Source organism: Thermobia domestica, chromosome 2, assembly GCF_964235325.1.
Source record: "Thermobia domestica chromosome 2, izTheDome1.hap1.1, whole genome shotgun sequence".
NCBI classification, from domain to species: Eukaryota; Metazoa; Arthropoda; class Insecta; order Zygentoma; family Lepismatidae; genus Thermobia; species Thermobia domestica.
In genome coordinates this window covers 47946850-47962770 of record NC_137455.1, presented here as the reverse complement: position 1 = coordinate 47962770, position 15921 = coordinate 47946850, and the positions used below count along the sequence as shown (strand labels likewise).

At 36.2% G+C, this 15921-nt stretch overlaps 1 protein-coding gene across 1 annotated transcript in view; it reads left to right on the top strand.

Moving 5' to 3' along the window:
- Positions 1–15921, top strand: part of Megf8 (multiple EGF like domains 8) — a 155389-nt gene that overhangs the window by 94426 nt on the left and 45042 nt on the right. Inside the window, exons 25-28 of the mRNA XM_081740937.1 lie at positions 1461–1731; positions 7305–7446; positions 12927–13113; positions 14630–14844. Of these exons, the coding sequence (XP_081597063.1) occupies positions 1461–1731; positions 7305–7446; positions 12927–13113; positions 14630–14844 (815 nt within the window). The remainder of the gene's footprint in view (positions 1–1460; positions 1732–7304; positions 7447–12926; positions 13114–14629; positions 14845–15921) is intronic.

Below are 15921 nucleotides of genomic sequence, written 5' to 3'. Positions count from 1 at the left end.
GCTCACGGTGTTTATTCACCAGAAAGCCCACTTGGCGTGAGCTGGGATCGAACCAGGGACCCCACGCACTAGAAGTGAACGCTCTACCACGGAGCCACTGCTGTTCCATTCGAAATTAAGAATTAGGGAATTTTTTTTTTAGCGTTTCCGAAAATTCCTCTCGGCGGAACTGAAGATACTGAAGTTTCCCTTACGCACAAGAACTACCGTTGGCATATAATCATGAGAGATTTTTCCAAAACTGTACAATTCATGTTCGTTGGATTACTGACCACCGTTGCCTCCGGGGATATTTACTACCGATATCCAGAACACCTTTGGAATACACTTCCATTGTTCGTTCGTGCTTACGAGTCTCATCTCGGACTAATGTATGTAGCAGTCTTTTTGTTCACTGCACTTTTCGTACTCTTCAACTATGGCTGATGACTCAGTTAAGGCTATATCTCTGATTATTGTCCACTTCAGTCAGCACATATGAATACCTTCAATACTTAAAAGTGTTGCTTGAATAGTACCCCGATTTTAATATATTATATACAGACGATTCCAGAGATAATAATTCTGTTGGTTTGCTTTCGTCACGAACGAGGACAACTTAAAATTTAATCTGCACCGCCTGTGTTTAATTGTCAGTGCTGATCTAAAAGCAGTAAGATTTTCCCTCGACCATGCACTTCAGCATTGTCTTCTTCGTGTACTTATATGCACTAACTTGCGAAGCATAATTAAGAAGCTGGAAAATGGTTTTAGTAAACATCTTGTAGTGCAACACATTCTTTCTGATGAAATGCCATCAGCTACAGCAACAAGTTTTGCCGTCATTGACTGCCGGCCTGCTGGGTGATAGTTGATTGGAGCTGCACCAATTACTGGGACATTTGACAACTTTTATTATATATTTTGCTGTATGTTCTGCTTTTTACGTTTTTGACCAATTTTTGTTTGAAGATTAAAATTGAACAGCTTCAAAAGTTTGGAAGTTTAGACGTTATAAAGTATGTTTTTGAGATAAATAGTAGGTATAATTTCTCCCTTTTTGTAGTTAAACTTTTCTGTTCAGCTTCGAGAGTATAGGAGACATGGGCCTACAATTTAACTTAAATCTGAAATGAACATGGATCTCTCATGCTAAGGACGAATACACTAGTCATGTAACTATGTGGATGTAGAACATTAAAACTAGATATAATTTCATTTTAATTCAATTTTCGTGCAATGATTAGTCAATATTTGCGTTAAATGTGTAGAAACGTGATTAACAAATGGTAGAACATATTAAATGCAATATATGACATAACTTTCACCTTCATTCTGCTGTTAAGATTAGTGAAAAGGAATTTATATTATCATTATTATACAGACTTTTATTTTGTAATAATATTCAGTGCTTGCTGTGTTTCATTGCTGCTATTTCGTTAAATATTGTTAATGTCTGTCTGCACTTAATTGTTTTTCAGATATTGATATTGTCGGTATTCCACCTCCTGCTACCTATGCACAAGCTATGACTCGAGATCCAGATACAGGCTCTGCGTACGTTATTGGTGGTTTCGATGGTGGAATACAGAGTTACGTAACAAAAATCAATCTTCCAGATGATCTATGTGCTCTGTTTCAGACTAAGGAACGTTGCTTAGGTTCCTTGGGGTGCTCTTATTGTTTCATTAGCGGAGCCAATGGTGATAATTCAAGCTACTGTTACTCGAGTCGGAAATCTACTTTAGAAAGGTAAGAAAAAGATTATGGATGATATGCTAAGAAAATATATATTAGATTGTCCAAAAATATTGAGCTTTTGGAGGTCAACATTGAGAGTGCATTTATTGGAATTTGGAAATAACATTAGGAAATCACATATGCACCATTTTGTTCGATGATCTCCCGCCATTTTTCCCAACACCATAACACCATCACTTTAAAACTTCCGTGGTTTCAGATCAAAATATTGTGACACTTTGTTTTCAGTCATCTTTTGAAACTAACTTAACATCATTCACGAAGTTCTGCAGAGGCCTAAACAAATGAAAGATTGACGGTGTTGGGTGACGGACTGTACGTTGGATGCATTAAAACTTCCCAGTCTAGCTCTTTTAAGTTCTGCCGGATCATTAAAGATGCATACGGTCAGCGTGGTATAAATCCTTTTCTTTGATCGATTCCAGCCATTTCTTTGAATTGCTAAACACACTCGCGCTATAGTTGACAATGTGGGTCGGAGCTTATCGTTCTGCCCAACAGTAGCAGCTCGTGATACACGATTCCCTTTTAGTCCCACCAAATGAACAACAGAACATTCCTGGGCGCCAGTGTGGGCTTTGGTATAGACAGTGGATCTCGTTTCGACCATGACTGTTTACGGACATTATTGTTGTAGGCTATTCATTTTTTTTTTTTTTTTTTTTTTTTTTATCTCTCGTGATTAACTGCTTCAGAAATGGCTCGAGTTGGTCACATTTGGGTAGAGATTCGCAGGTAGAAATTCGATCTAGGAAATGTTTTTGAGTCAGATCATGTGGCATCCAAACTTCAAGCTTCTTTTTGTAGTCAGCTTTCCCCAAAACGGTTTAACACTATTTGGTGATGCTTAGGTCATTTACGATGTCATAAATGCCGATCTTGCTGGACTTTTGCCAGAACATCATTCAGTTTTTCTGTGATTGATTGCCCACTGTGAGGGGCATCTTGGACATCGAAATTTCGAGAACGAAAGCGACTAAACTATCGTTTGGCTGTTGCTTTAGATAAAATAACTTATCCATAAACAGCACAAATTTCTTCACGGGCCTGTGCAGCATTTGTGTTTTTACGGAATGAAAATTGTAAAATGTAGCGCAATTTTGTGGAAAATTAATTCATCCTCACTTCCTAATGACGTTATACCTAACCCACTGCGACTGCGACTGATACTCTAAGATTTGGGACAGTAACACCATCTCATGGGCAAAAGGCTCATTACTTTTTAGACTACATGACATATGGTAATAAGTATCATTAAAATTGAATAGCTAACACGCAGGACATGCATTCACAAAGTTTTTCCTCGCAAAATTCTCTTTTGATGATTTGAACGGAAACCTTTCTTCAAGAAACTGTCTTGTCTTCTTACCGTGTCTATTGCATAAGATAAACTCTTTCTATAAATACTCAAGCATAACACACCACTCGAAAGAAGTTTATCTGATAAAATTTACTAAGACATGATTTTACAAGGTAAAAATATTGTGTTAGTTTTGTGTCTGAATTACAGTCCGTTTTGTATCACGAAGTACGAGGGGAGGCTGGCAAGTTCATGAAATCACCAAGAAGAAATTTACCTAGAAGAACCATTTTAATACACTATTCAACGTATTCCCCCCGAAGCTCAGTACACTTTTCACAACGATGTTGGAACCTTTCTAACCCTTGCAAATAGAAGGTCTTGTCCTGATGTGCAAATCAGGCCTCCACCTGGCGCAATCAGTGTCTCATCGGATAGAAAATGTTTGCCTTTGAGATGTGGGAAGAGGTAATAGTCGGAGGGGGGCAGATCAAGTGAGTAGGGTGGGTGAGGTACACAGGTGAAGCCCAGATCCACCAGCAATTGCATGGTTTGATGAGCATTGTGGGAAGGTGCATTGTCCTGGAGAAACTGAACACCACTGCTCACTTTTCCCGATGTTTTTTCTTCATAGCCTCCTTCAGCTCAATCAAATATTTGGAATAAACCCCAGCATTGATGGTTTCGCCCTTTTTAAGATATTTGATAAGGATGACACCGTCCTTATCCCAAAACACTGATGCAAGCACCTTCCCAGCTGATCTTTGGCTTCGGGATTTCTTCAGTCGAGGAGATCCACTGTGGCGCCACTCCATGGATTCTGTTTAGTCTCTGGATCATATTAGTGCAGCCATGTTTCATCTTCTGTCACCATACTGCGCAAGAATTTACCGGGTTTTGAAACTTTTGCAAAATTTCCTGTGACATCTGCACCCGTGTTCTGTTCTGGTCAGCATTCAAACATTTTGGGATCCATTTGGCACTGTGCCAGTCAGCATGGCCACAAGGTTACACTTTTGGACAGACAGTGTATTTCTTTCTAACTGTTATTCATTGATTTATTCACGGAAAAGAAAAGTTATTTTTCTTGCTTGGTTCTGAACGCTTACAAGCTGGTGAGAAACTCAGTTCTTTCTTTAACCGCAGGTGTTCCTCAGTTTTTATCGCCTCTGACAACAAAACAAAGGACCCGTTGTTTCTCAACTCAACTCTTATCGTCTTAACAAAGTGCTTCGAAACAGCAAACTTTTTTTTTTTTTTTTTTTTCCTAAGTGAAGTTACCAACCCATGGTTTTCGCTACTGTGACTGTTTTATATGTTTTTCACAACAACAATTATTACTGTTTGGAAATCTTTTTAAACATAAAGTTGTTACAATGTGAGTGAGTGCTCGTTAAATGTTGTATTCCCACGCATTAACGTTTCGTCATCCTTCCTACCGTGGGAACAGTGCTCATAGCCTGCATGAGTCGCAGACGAAATGACTATGCTTCACAATTGCCAATGTGCATTCTTTTCCACTGAACTGTTTTATGTAGAACCATAGGCTGAAAACATGGCTGAAAACATGGTGATGGAAAAATCCATCAGTCGTGGAAGAAATCTCCAAGTTTAGTCTGCAACACTTGTTTAGTCGTTGTCTTCGAGTTTTCGTTCCTACAGAACTGAAACATGTGTTGCCAGAGCTCTTAAATCTACCACCATTATATTTATATTATGTAGGAATATACAAACTTCGATACTTCTCTTATTAATTTTTATAATGTACTGCCAACCCGAGGCATGATGATCGGGATGTTCCCGAGTGTTAGCAAAAGCGAGGAGTTGGCGCTTATCACTGGGAAAAGAAGGAACGAAAAATCTCTTACGGAGATATTTACCTACGTATCAGTACAGGATAATTGTGAAGAGTTATCAAGTAGGTAGTGAAATCATAATTGCCGTACCAACCGGAAAAGTGAACGAAGTGATGTTCCAATAATTATCTTCTAAGTACAGCATTTTCTGAGTTGCGAAGCTTCATCAGGAGTTAGTGTTCCCTCCATTCCCACACTCTTGCCCCAACTATGCAGTGAAAGTCTCATGTCAGTGTAAATAGCGGTTCAGTGCAAGTGTTTACAATAACTAAAGGGCAATGAGTGTTTTCATCTATCATATACATATCTACGTCTATTTTGTGATATCAAGCGTTTTATCTTCATCGATTTCATTCATTCAGTTTGTGCGTGTAATTTCCTCTGTCTAAGCATTCGTGCTATGTGAAGTGAAAATTTTGTGTGTTATTAATATCTTTCCATTTACTCCGTACACACGTATGTGTCTATTCAATAAATAAGAGTTCGTCTAAGGTGATATTTTCTTCTTTATTTATGTGTGTGCGAATCCTTATGAATAGTCGGCTTAAAAGTAAGTATAATTAAACCTAAGTCTCTAAATCTCTGAAACTATCATGTCGAATCACTTGTTTTATTTTACCACCATCAATTGGCGCTTGAACAGGATATGAGCTCTGCCCTGAATTGTTATCAGCTGTTTCTTTAGGGAATACTCCGGAAGCCAGAACCCAAGAGAGACGGTAGGTAGCAGCACTGACCTTCCGCATGTCCAAATATTCTGCTATTATGACACCCACACGCTCACGCGATATCCCCACACACGCAGTAATGTTTCTGATCGATATGCGCCTATCCTCCATGATAATGTCATGCACTTTGTTGATGTTTTCCGTGGTCACTGCACTTGAAGGTCTGCCTGAGCGAGGTTCATCTTCAGTCTCACGATGACCAATCTTAAAATGCCTCACCCACTTCGCTACTGTTGTATATCCAGGAGCGTGTTCCTCCAAAGTATTCTGCAAAGTTTTATTAATTTCCATAGAGGATTTGTCTTGCAGCACAAAAAACTTGATGACAGTGCGAAGCTCATTCTTCTCGAATTTCCTCAGATCCTCCGCTATATCTTCTTACAGAACCTGTAACAAAGGAAGTAACAATGATAAAATGATCATATACGGGATGAGAGGTTCACAATATATGACCTTTCTAATGACTTTAATGATATGTTTCAATTTTTATTTCTTCTTGGTGATTTCATGAATTTTCCAGTCCCCCTCTCGTAGTTATAATTTAGTCAAACAGTTCCAGTGTGCCCTGGCATCCGTACATTGCTAAACTGAAAACACGTGTGAAGGTTTCTACTTTCCTATGGAACTCTTCTGAAAAAAAGTAAACAACCTCACTTCTCAAAACTGTAATGAACTTGACTTCTTGAAAAAGGTACGATGCCCATTTTATTGGCGTGTCACTGATGGGAATGAATTTTTGATAACTGTAATTCACTTTTCGTCCAATTAACAACTGTGACGAACTCGGCTTCTTGGGAGAGGTACGAAGCACATGCTGGCTTATCTCTGGTATGTTTATTGTCCTTCCTACGAGTTAAAATTGGGATGAATTTTTAGATTACTGTAATTCACTTTTCATCCAGTTGTAGATCTAAATACAATAAACTATAAATAGTACAAAACTAACATGAAATTCATGTTTTACAATATGCTAAGGTTTTCATGCTTACGTAATGCGCAGTTATGCATACAAATATGAAAAATTGTATTAGTTTACCTTACGCGTATTGGAGTTTTATTATAAGCCTATAATTTCTATATCTATCCTTATCTCATGACATCTTTCAGAGCAGTACAGTTGTGGCCCCGGAAGGTATTGTTTACACGTAAGTATAAGCAGCGTAATTATTGGCATATAATAAAACTCCAATACGCATAAAGTAAAGTATTATAATTTTGCATACTAATAATCGACGACATCACTGTGCTGGTGAATTACAATTATCAGGAAATTCATTCCAGTCTTTACTCATAGAAAGGACAACAAATTAAATCAGTGATAAGTCAATAAACCGAACATCGTATTTTTTTTCCAATTTTCGTCACAGTTTTGAGAAGGGAGGTTATTAACTTTTCTTTCAGAAGAGTCCCACATGTTCCCAGTTCCTTTACACATGTTCCTAGTTTAGAAACGTTCAGACATCTTTGACAAAGATGTCAGTGTACATTGAAACGGTTTGATCAAACTATAACTACTTCGTAATATAAGGTAAGACTGTTCTTATTTGAATTATTTATCTATCCTATAGCATCTATCAGCAATTATTAAGTGGATTATGAAAGTAAAGTGAGTTACAAAATTGCTTTGTTTGTATCTGAATGGCTGCTTTGTTTTATTCATTTATGTATTTATTGTTACAGTTGTTCAAGCGAGAACGGCACATTGAAATTTAATAATGGAGAGAAATGTGACAGTAAATGGATGGCGGAAAGAGATTGTAGTAAATATACCAGTTGCACAGAATGTCTTGCTATATGGCCAAATCATCAGGAGCAAGAAAGCGTAAGTTAATTTTCCTTTGTAGCTGAGGAGTAGTATGGAGAGTTGTTCTTGACCTACGGAAAAAAAATCGCACTGTACCATTCTTTTGAAAACCCACGCTGCCACCAACGATAGTACTCAATTTGGTGGCCATTGCAATGCTCTGCACCTCAGTTTCCATTGTAGCAGGCTGGAACGAAGTACAGTCACGTTAATTTTATCCTGCTCTTGTTTGAAGGTTCTTTGTACTCATATATTCTCCATTGTTTGATTTTGTGTGCTTCTAAGAGTCTTTTCTAGCAGGCCAAAGGTACAGAAATACAGTGACATTACGTCAGATGATTTTAAAAAAATGTGATTACATAATATAGTACATATTTTCGTTCCGTCCTCCATGTTAACCAAAAGCAATAGTATTGAAGCTCATGTATATTTTAAAACTCCTTCCTTTTCATGCACCCAGATCCGCTTTACATCACTAATATGGGTATCCAGTTTATCGTTTATTGAACTGGGCATGGAGTGATAAGCCAATTTGAATTTTGTACTCAGGTGTGCAAAACTTAAGAACGAAAGTAAGTTTTACATGTTGTGTCACTCCCAAGTGACTTAGATTGGTAAAACTTGAACCGTACATAGAGGGTATTGCTACAGTATGATATAAGAAACAACAGGAAGAAACGTGTGATTAGAACATAAACGGTACTTTTACACAGAAACAATAACTTACACTGAAGTCATTGCGACCATGATGGACTCCTTGACTAGTGTTGTGAAGTCCTGGAAAAAAAAAACCGGAAATTTTAGAAGAAAACGGAAAATGTGGAAAAAAATTAAATTTTCGAATCTATTACTACATTATGCTTTTAAAATGAAAACTATTGTATATTTACTAGTTTACAGTTAAAATCATTGAGTACTTATGTTCCTTGTATTAAAATAGGGAAAATTTGTAGCAACAAATATATATGCACCACTCCCTTAAAGTTAGCACTACGATAGAATGGAGTTATGGCTACAATATGATCCTAGTTAGATTAATTAATATAGACACATTTAAATTATCTTAAACAATCTCATGAAGTTCCCGCTTTATGGCAGGGAAGTGTTAAAATAAAGGGACCAGAATCATTTTAGTTAATACCGGTATGTTAAAATCAAATATATATTTTATGGAGATACGTATCTTCCTTGCACTTTGTAAAATTTCCGGAAGTTTTGAACCATTAGAAAAAAAATGTTCGGAAATATTGGCAAAAAACGGAAAATATAATTTAAAAATTATTTCTCCGCCTGATGCTAATCTTATTTACTGTAACGTGTCTGCAGCATGTATACAATATATTTTGCTAGCAGGAAATTACGTAAAGCAACAGATTTTAATTTTACTTTTTAGCTTTATGATTTCTGATAAAAATCCCTCTTTATTATTTGTATATTTTTCGAACAACTCAAAAAAATCTTATTTACACATACATATACGTATATATACACACACACCACAGAAGTGCGTAAATTTTAGCAGCGGGAAATATATTAAAGAATTTAACATGTGAAACTTCCGTTCGTTATTATTAAAGACTAGCAGAATACCCGTTCTTCGCACGGGGATAATACTTTTCATTTTGGACATAAAGGGCACCAATGAACTTACGGACCTCAAAAACTATGAATTCGACATCAGTATCGGTCATTTTCAATCAATTTTACATGTCACCCTCCTTCTTTAGGAGTATTAATGGGGGCTGAATTTGGATTTAAACGGCATCGGAAATGTGACTGTTCATCTCAGCGACCCTGAAAACTTTTGATTCGGCACTAAAATCGGGCATTTTCAATCACTTTATATATCTTCCTACCTGAATTTCGATTTTAAACAGCATTAGAAGTGTCATTGTGCATCTCAGCAACCCCAAAATCTATGGATTCGACACTATCGGTCATTTTCGTTTTTTTTTTTTTTTTTTATATATATATATATATATATATATATATATATATATATATATATATATATATATCACACTCTTCCCCCTCCCTGAAGCTACAGCGCTGAATTTGAGTTAAATGGCATCAGAAGTGTCACTGTTTATCTCAGCGACCCCCAAAAACCATGCATTCAACACTAATATCGATCATTTTTATATATCTCCTCAGCCCTAAGTGTTGGAATGAATTTGAATTTAAACGGCATCGGAAATGTTACTGTTTATCTCAGTGACCACGAAAAGTATGGATTCGATACTAATATCGATCATTTTCATATATATATATATCCCCTGTCCCCCGCCCCAAAGCTATGGCGCTGAATTTAGATTTAAGGGCATTGGAAGTATCACTATTCATCTCAGCGACCCCGGAAGCTGTGGATTCGACACTAATATCGGTCATTTTCCATTATATATATACCTGAAAGCTATGAATTCGACACGCCAATATCGGACATTTTCAATAATTTTTGTACATCTCCCTTTCCCTCTCCTGTATGTTTCAGGTCTAAATTTTTATTTAAACAGCATCGGAAAATGTCACTGCTCATCTCAACAACCCCGAAGACTATGGATTCGACACTAATATCGGTCATTTTCAATATATATCCTCCTTTCTCCCTCCAAGTGTCACCTTCAAAAGAAAATGATAAAAACCATGCCATGCCCGAACCTCATCAAGGTTGAAAATTTTATCGAGATCGCTCTGGTGGTTCAAGAGTTGTTAAGTTGCAAATATAGTCACTTTCATGTTATAGATAATTTGTCGCACTAGAAAACAGGTATTTGTTTACATACAAAATTTTGTACATAAAGTTTATATAAAGTCTATATTAGAATATTAAGTAATAGTAGTTATATGTTTTAGTGCATGAGTATTAGTGAAATTTGGCTCCTGCTCTCTCTCTTTTATGAAGTAATTTGGTTAAAATTAACAAAAAATGAAATGAAATGAAATCTTCGAGTTTTACGTCCGACGGTTATGCCTGTTAGGCTAAAGGAGACGGTGATTATGAGTAATGAATGAAATGGTGGAATGAAGAAAGTAGGAGGAAACGGGAGAATCCCGAGAAAACCCACGCACACGGTGCTTGTCCACCACAAAGTTCACTTGGCGGGAGTTGGAATCGAACCCGGGACCCCAAGCACCAGAGGTGAACGCTCTACCACTGAGCCACCGCGGCCCCTAAAGTTAACAAAATTTCACCAGATCAAAGAGCACACTAAGAACTCAGTTTCATTCAAGAGCCCTATTTGTTGCAATAGAAATGCTTCATGATGGTAGATGTGTACGCAGCTGTAAAAGTCCTGTAATTAATGCTCGAATAAACGACCAAAAAGCACATGAAGCAAATAAGTGCAGACTATTGATTGTCAAGAATAATTACAACAGTTTTATTTTCGAATGATTCTTTTTTAAATATTCACAATATTGAAATTTTTCAACTTACATTTTTCACACGTTCGAAAAAAAACGGTCCCATTACTGGTGAAATTAATCTGTAACAAAGATTTTTGTTATTTTCCCAATTTTTCGGGAAAGAAACCGAAAAAAACGGTTTTTAACCAACGGGTTCAAAATTTCCGGAAATTTTACAACACTACCCTTGACAGTACAAAAAAGTGAAATTGTCTTTAAAAGAGCGTTTGAGCTCTGCGAACAGTGGTGCTGCTTGCACTCTGTAACGTGCTCCCATGCTGCTCACAGAGTTGGTAATGAGTTGTTGTATTTAGTGGCATTCCTCCACTAGCACTGCCGATAACTGCTAGATGGTCCTTGGTGCATCTGGGCATGCTGTAAGCCGTTTCCCTATAGCACCTCTTACGTGTTCGATGGGATTCAAGTCTGGCAGGCCAGTCAGTTCGCCATATATCCTCTCGTTCCAATAGCTCCTCCATCTGCGCTGTTATCTCTAGTGTATGGAGTCTCTGGTTCGATCGTAGCTCCCAACAAGTGGACTTCGTGACTGAGAAACATGTGTGCTTTCCTCCCACTTCCTTCATTTTACTATTTGTTCATTGTCACCATCACCATCTCCCTTAGCCTCAAAGCATAATCGTGAGACGTTTAACTTAAAACAAATAAATAAATAAAATAAAATAATAACAAGGTACAATTAAGAACTCGTTTCAATAAAGTAGTCCTTTTTTTGTGCTGAATCTGGAAGAGAAACAAGGATCTTAACCTGCCGATTTATATCGAAAATACGGTTTACAAGTCATTGATTGATTTTTTTTTCTCCTTAGGAATTAGATCAATCTGGCCATACTTGTCTTGTTAAGTACACACGAGGTATCTTTGTTGGAAATAAACCTTTGCTTCTTTCATTGTTAGATGGTCCGTACATATGAATTATTTTGCATCAAGAGGGATAGTAGTATATTTCTACCAGAATAATTCTATTCTTGATGGCATTTTACATTTTACAAAAATGATAACAGCATTAAATAACCTACTTATACCTTACTCTACTAAGATTAAATACTGCCATCAGTCACCTATGGCGCCACTTATTACGTCTAATTTTTTTATTCATTCATTCAGTCAGTCAGTCATAGATTGCGAATTATGTGTCAAAGTGTAGTTATTGTAGAAGTAATAAGATGAAAAGCTTAACAATGATTTGCTAAGAAATTAGTCTTAAATACCGTTGTTCAACAGTTCTTATTAATTCTGAAGGAAATATCCATGAATTTTCTGTATTAGATATGTCCATTTGCCTTACTATTCACATGATACTAAGCAGATCGCTTTATCACGACACGATAGAAAGAAAGAAAATCGGGGCCGCGGTGGCTCAGTGGTAGAGCGTTCACCTCTGGTGCTTGGGGTCCCGGATTCGATCCCAGCCCCCGCCAAGTGAACTTTGTGGTGGACAAACACCGTGTGTGTAGGTTTTCTCGGGGCTCTTCCGTTTCCTCCCACATTCTTCATTCCACCATTTCATTCATTACTCATCATCACCGTCTCCTTTAGCCTAACCGGCATAAGCGTGGGACGTAAAACTCAAAGATTTCATTTCATTTTCAAAGAAAGAAAATAAAATTTCCTGTTAGAAACATTTTTATTGTACAATATGTTGTACAAGTCTATTTCTTTTACAATAATTTCGTATATGAAATATGTGATTATCCCATATGCAGATTTGAATAGAATATTATGTTGTTTTTTGCAAGAAAGAAAGGAATTAAAGGAATAGGTAAAAACTTTTATGTAAGAGAAGAAAAGTAGGTAGAATAAATAACCTTATTTTAGATGAGTAAAAGAAGGCAAACATAATTCTTCAATGTGTCAGTGTTTTCCACTGTCTTTAGTTGTTTCAATATAATAGAATAGAATATTTTCTTTTCTTTTTCATGTGTCTCCATTTCTCATTGTTTCTGTTCTGTTGTGATATTAAAATCGAAAGTTTCAGTGTAGTTTGTTGTGATTTTCTTGTGTGATATTCAGGGTAATCATGTAAATGCTTAGAATTTCATAATGTTATTGTAACTTTAATAATTATTTTGCAGGTTTGTTCTTGGTGTTCGAATTGCCAGAAAGCACATTGTATCCATGCAGGAGAGAAATGCTTAGACAATAAATGCAGTGGGGTCAGAAATGTTACACAGTGCAGTGAATTACGCTGTCCAGCTTCAGACTGTGAAAAATGTCGTAAAGTTGGTCATTGTGTTTGGACACGACATGCTCTTTTAACCTGTAAGTTTTCTTCATATCAGTGAAGAGTTTTATGTTGAACACAAGAGAAAAAATTCTTTATAAAATCGAATTGATTCTAGGTATAAGGAACTTGATGATATATTGATAAAAAAACAAGAACTTACGATTGGATCTTTCTCTGCGCCAAGTTAATAAAATTCATTATAATATTCGTCTACATTCCTGTTCTCCCCAAAGTTCTTTATTCCGATAGTCTTTCGTATTTCCTACGCGAGTGACATGGATCGCTCATGTTAGACTTTCTATCGTAAAAAGTTCGGTGATATTCAAATAAACGCATTTAAAATAAATGAAATTATTAATGAATCGTTAGGTATAGGTAGTGCTCTTATGAGGAAGCCTCCCCCCAACTTTTTTCTTTTAACGGAAAGAAACAAAGTTCAGTTCAAGAATTCTAAACCAATTACATAAAAGTTAAAATTAAGTAAAGTTATTATATATTAAATAAAGATCCAATTTCAAAAATTATTTTCTGCACACATATAGGTGGTAAACATAACTACGCATCAGAATGCTAGCTTTAAATCTCAAGAAGTCCAAGTTAGTTTTACAGGATGCTAGTTGACCAAGAGGGAAACTTTTATTAGTACGATTTGCTGAAACTGTCCGGTAAATAAAACTATAGACGCAAACTGAGATTCTTGGTTGTAATTCTGTTATGCGTCCAATTATATCGTTGTGATATTTTCTTAAAATATTTGTTTAATTCTTTATTGATTAATCCGATTGGCTAAGAATCTCAATCTATATTGAAATTTATTGAAAAGAACACATTTGAAAATAAAAGTTGCATTTCATGCGTATTTACCAGTGTAAATTGTGTATGGATTAGTTTTTTTTAGTTGAAACTTGTAAACAAAATCCAGTGATAACATGAAATACCGTTGTCCAATATAGTTTTGTAAAGTCACCCAAAATAACTTTTTAGTCTTTCCAGTATTTGTCGAAACATTTCACCTACCGCTGAAAATAGAGGACCATAGTGGATATTAAGGTGAAATTGTTGTTTTGATTATTATCCGTGTTTATTTTTCTGTGGTAAAAACTATCCTATGACTTTAAGAAAACTTTTTCTTGAAATTAAATAAACAAATGTATATTGTTTACTGAAGATTGTGATTGGTGGGGAAATTATTGTTATTTATCATTATTATTTTCTATTAGAAAATAACTAGTTTAAATGGACATTGGTGTCAATCGTTATTGAAATGGTTCAACTTCCGTCTTGAATCCCAAAATCATAGTCTTGAAGTGAGATTTTCACGAAATAGATAGTTATAATTTCTTAATCATTTCATTAATAATTGCTGGAAGTACTATTATAATGAAAGCAATAAACGAGTCACGTCATCAGAAAATTGAAGGATTTTGATCTCTGTTCTTATGTAACATTCTAATAATTTGAAACTGACGTCTCATTCAGGATTTGTATTCACAGTATTTAACATTTTAATATATGGTAGTATAGATAAATACTCGTATTTCTCTGTTTCAGCGGAGTTGAGCAGAAAATTGTCTGAGGGACCAATAAGTGATTGGAATTGCATAGATGAAAATATTTCCGACAGAACTGACTTAAAATTGAATCTGAGTCCGCCTGGTGAGTGTCCAGTTCGTTGTCATGAGCATCGTGATTGCAGAAGTTGCCTTGAATCAAACGGAGCAGAAGGTGGTTCACATAAATGCTACTGGAGTGAAAGATTAAATGAAGTGAGTGTTGAGTGTGATCCATTATTTAGTACAATGAAAAGTCCATTTAGTGCAAAGGTGATGGGAGATGCATTACTTTGTTATTGTACAAGGTGTGATCAAAAAGTACGTGAATGTAGTTGTACAGCGCCACCTATTGACGTTTTATGCATTTCAACAAGTAAGCCCGATAGCCTGAACTTTTGGGATAGTCAGTTTCGAGTTTGAATGAATTGTGATATGTCAGCTGGCTTCTAGCAGAATAGTGAGGACGTGTTAAGAGTGTCTATCGGTGCAAATTTTGTTTTAACCTGTAAAAAAGTACGAAAGAAGGTCGCAAAATGTTAAAATCAGTGTATAGTGATGAAGCAGTGCATTGAAGACTGTTTACAAGTAGTATAAGCAATTCAAAAGTGGCAAGAGTCGGTTGAAAACGAGCTACGATCGGGACGTCTTCCGAAGTCAAAAAAGATGAAAACGTGTAAAAAATGGCACAAATGACTCGTTCAAACAAGCGAATAACTGTACGAGAGCTTTCCGAAGAGCTAATCATCTCGTACGGATTCGTGAAAAGCATTTTGTCCACCGATTAAATGGGCAAATAACTTCCTTCTTCATCACGAAAACACACCGTGCCACATATTACTTTTGATCCGCGAGTTTTTGGCAGAAAAAAATGTTCCTTTTTGTCCGCATCCGCCTTACTCACCAAATTTAGCACCATGCAACTTCTGACTGTTCCCAAAAATTAAAACCGTGCTTAAAGGAAAATGTTTTGGCACTATTCCTGACCTTGAGAGGGCCACGACAGAGCAGCTGAATGCCTTCTAGAAATGTTTCTAGTCATGGATTCAACGTTGGGATAAGTGCATTGTTAGCCAGTACTTTGAAGGAGATTAAATCAAATTCCATGTAAGCTTATTACTTTGTTTCAAAAAAATATTCACCATATTTTTGATCACACCTCGTATAACGGGAAATTGTTATACGCGGAAGGGTTTCATCAAATTCACAAGCGTAACATTAGTCTTCTACAAACTTTGCTTCTTTACATTAAGTTTTTCTGTGTCTCAGTCGTAAGGTAATTCAAATCATAAG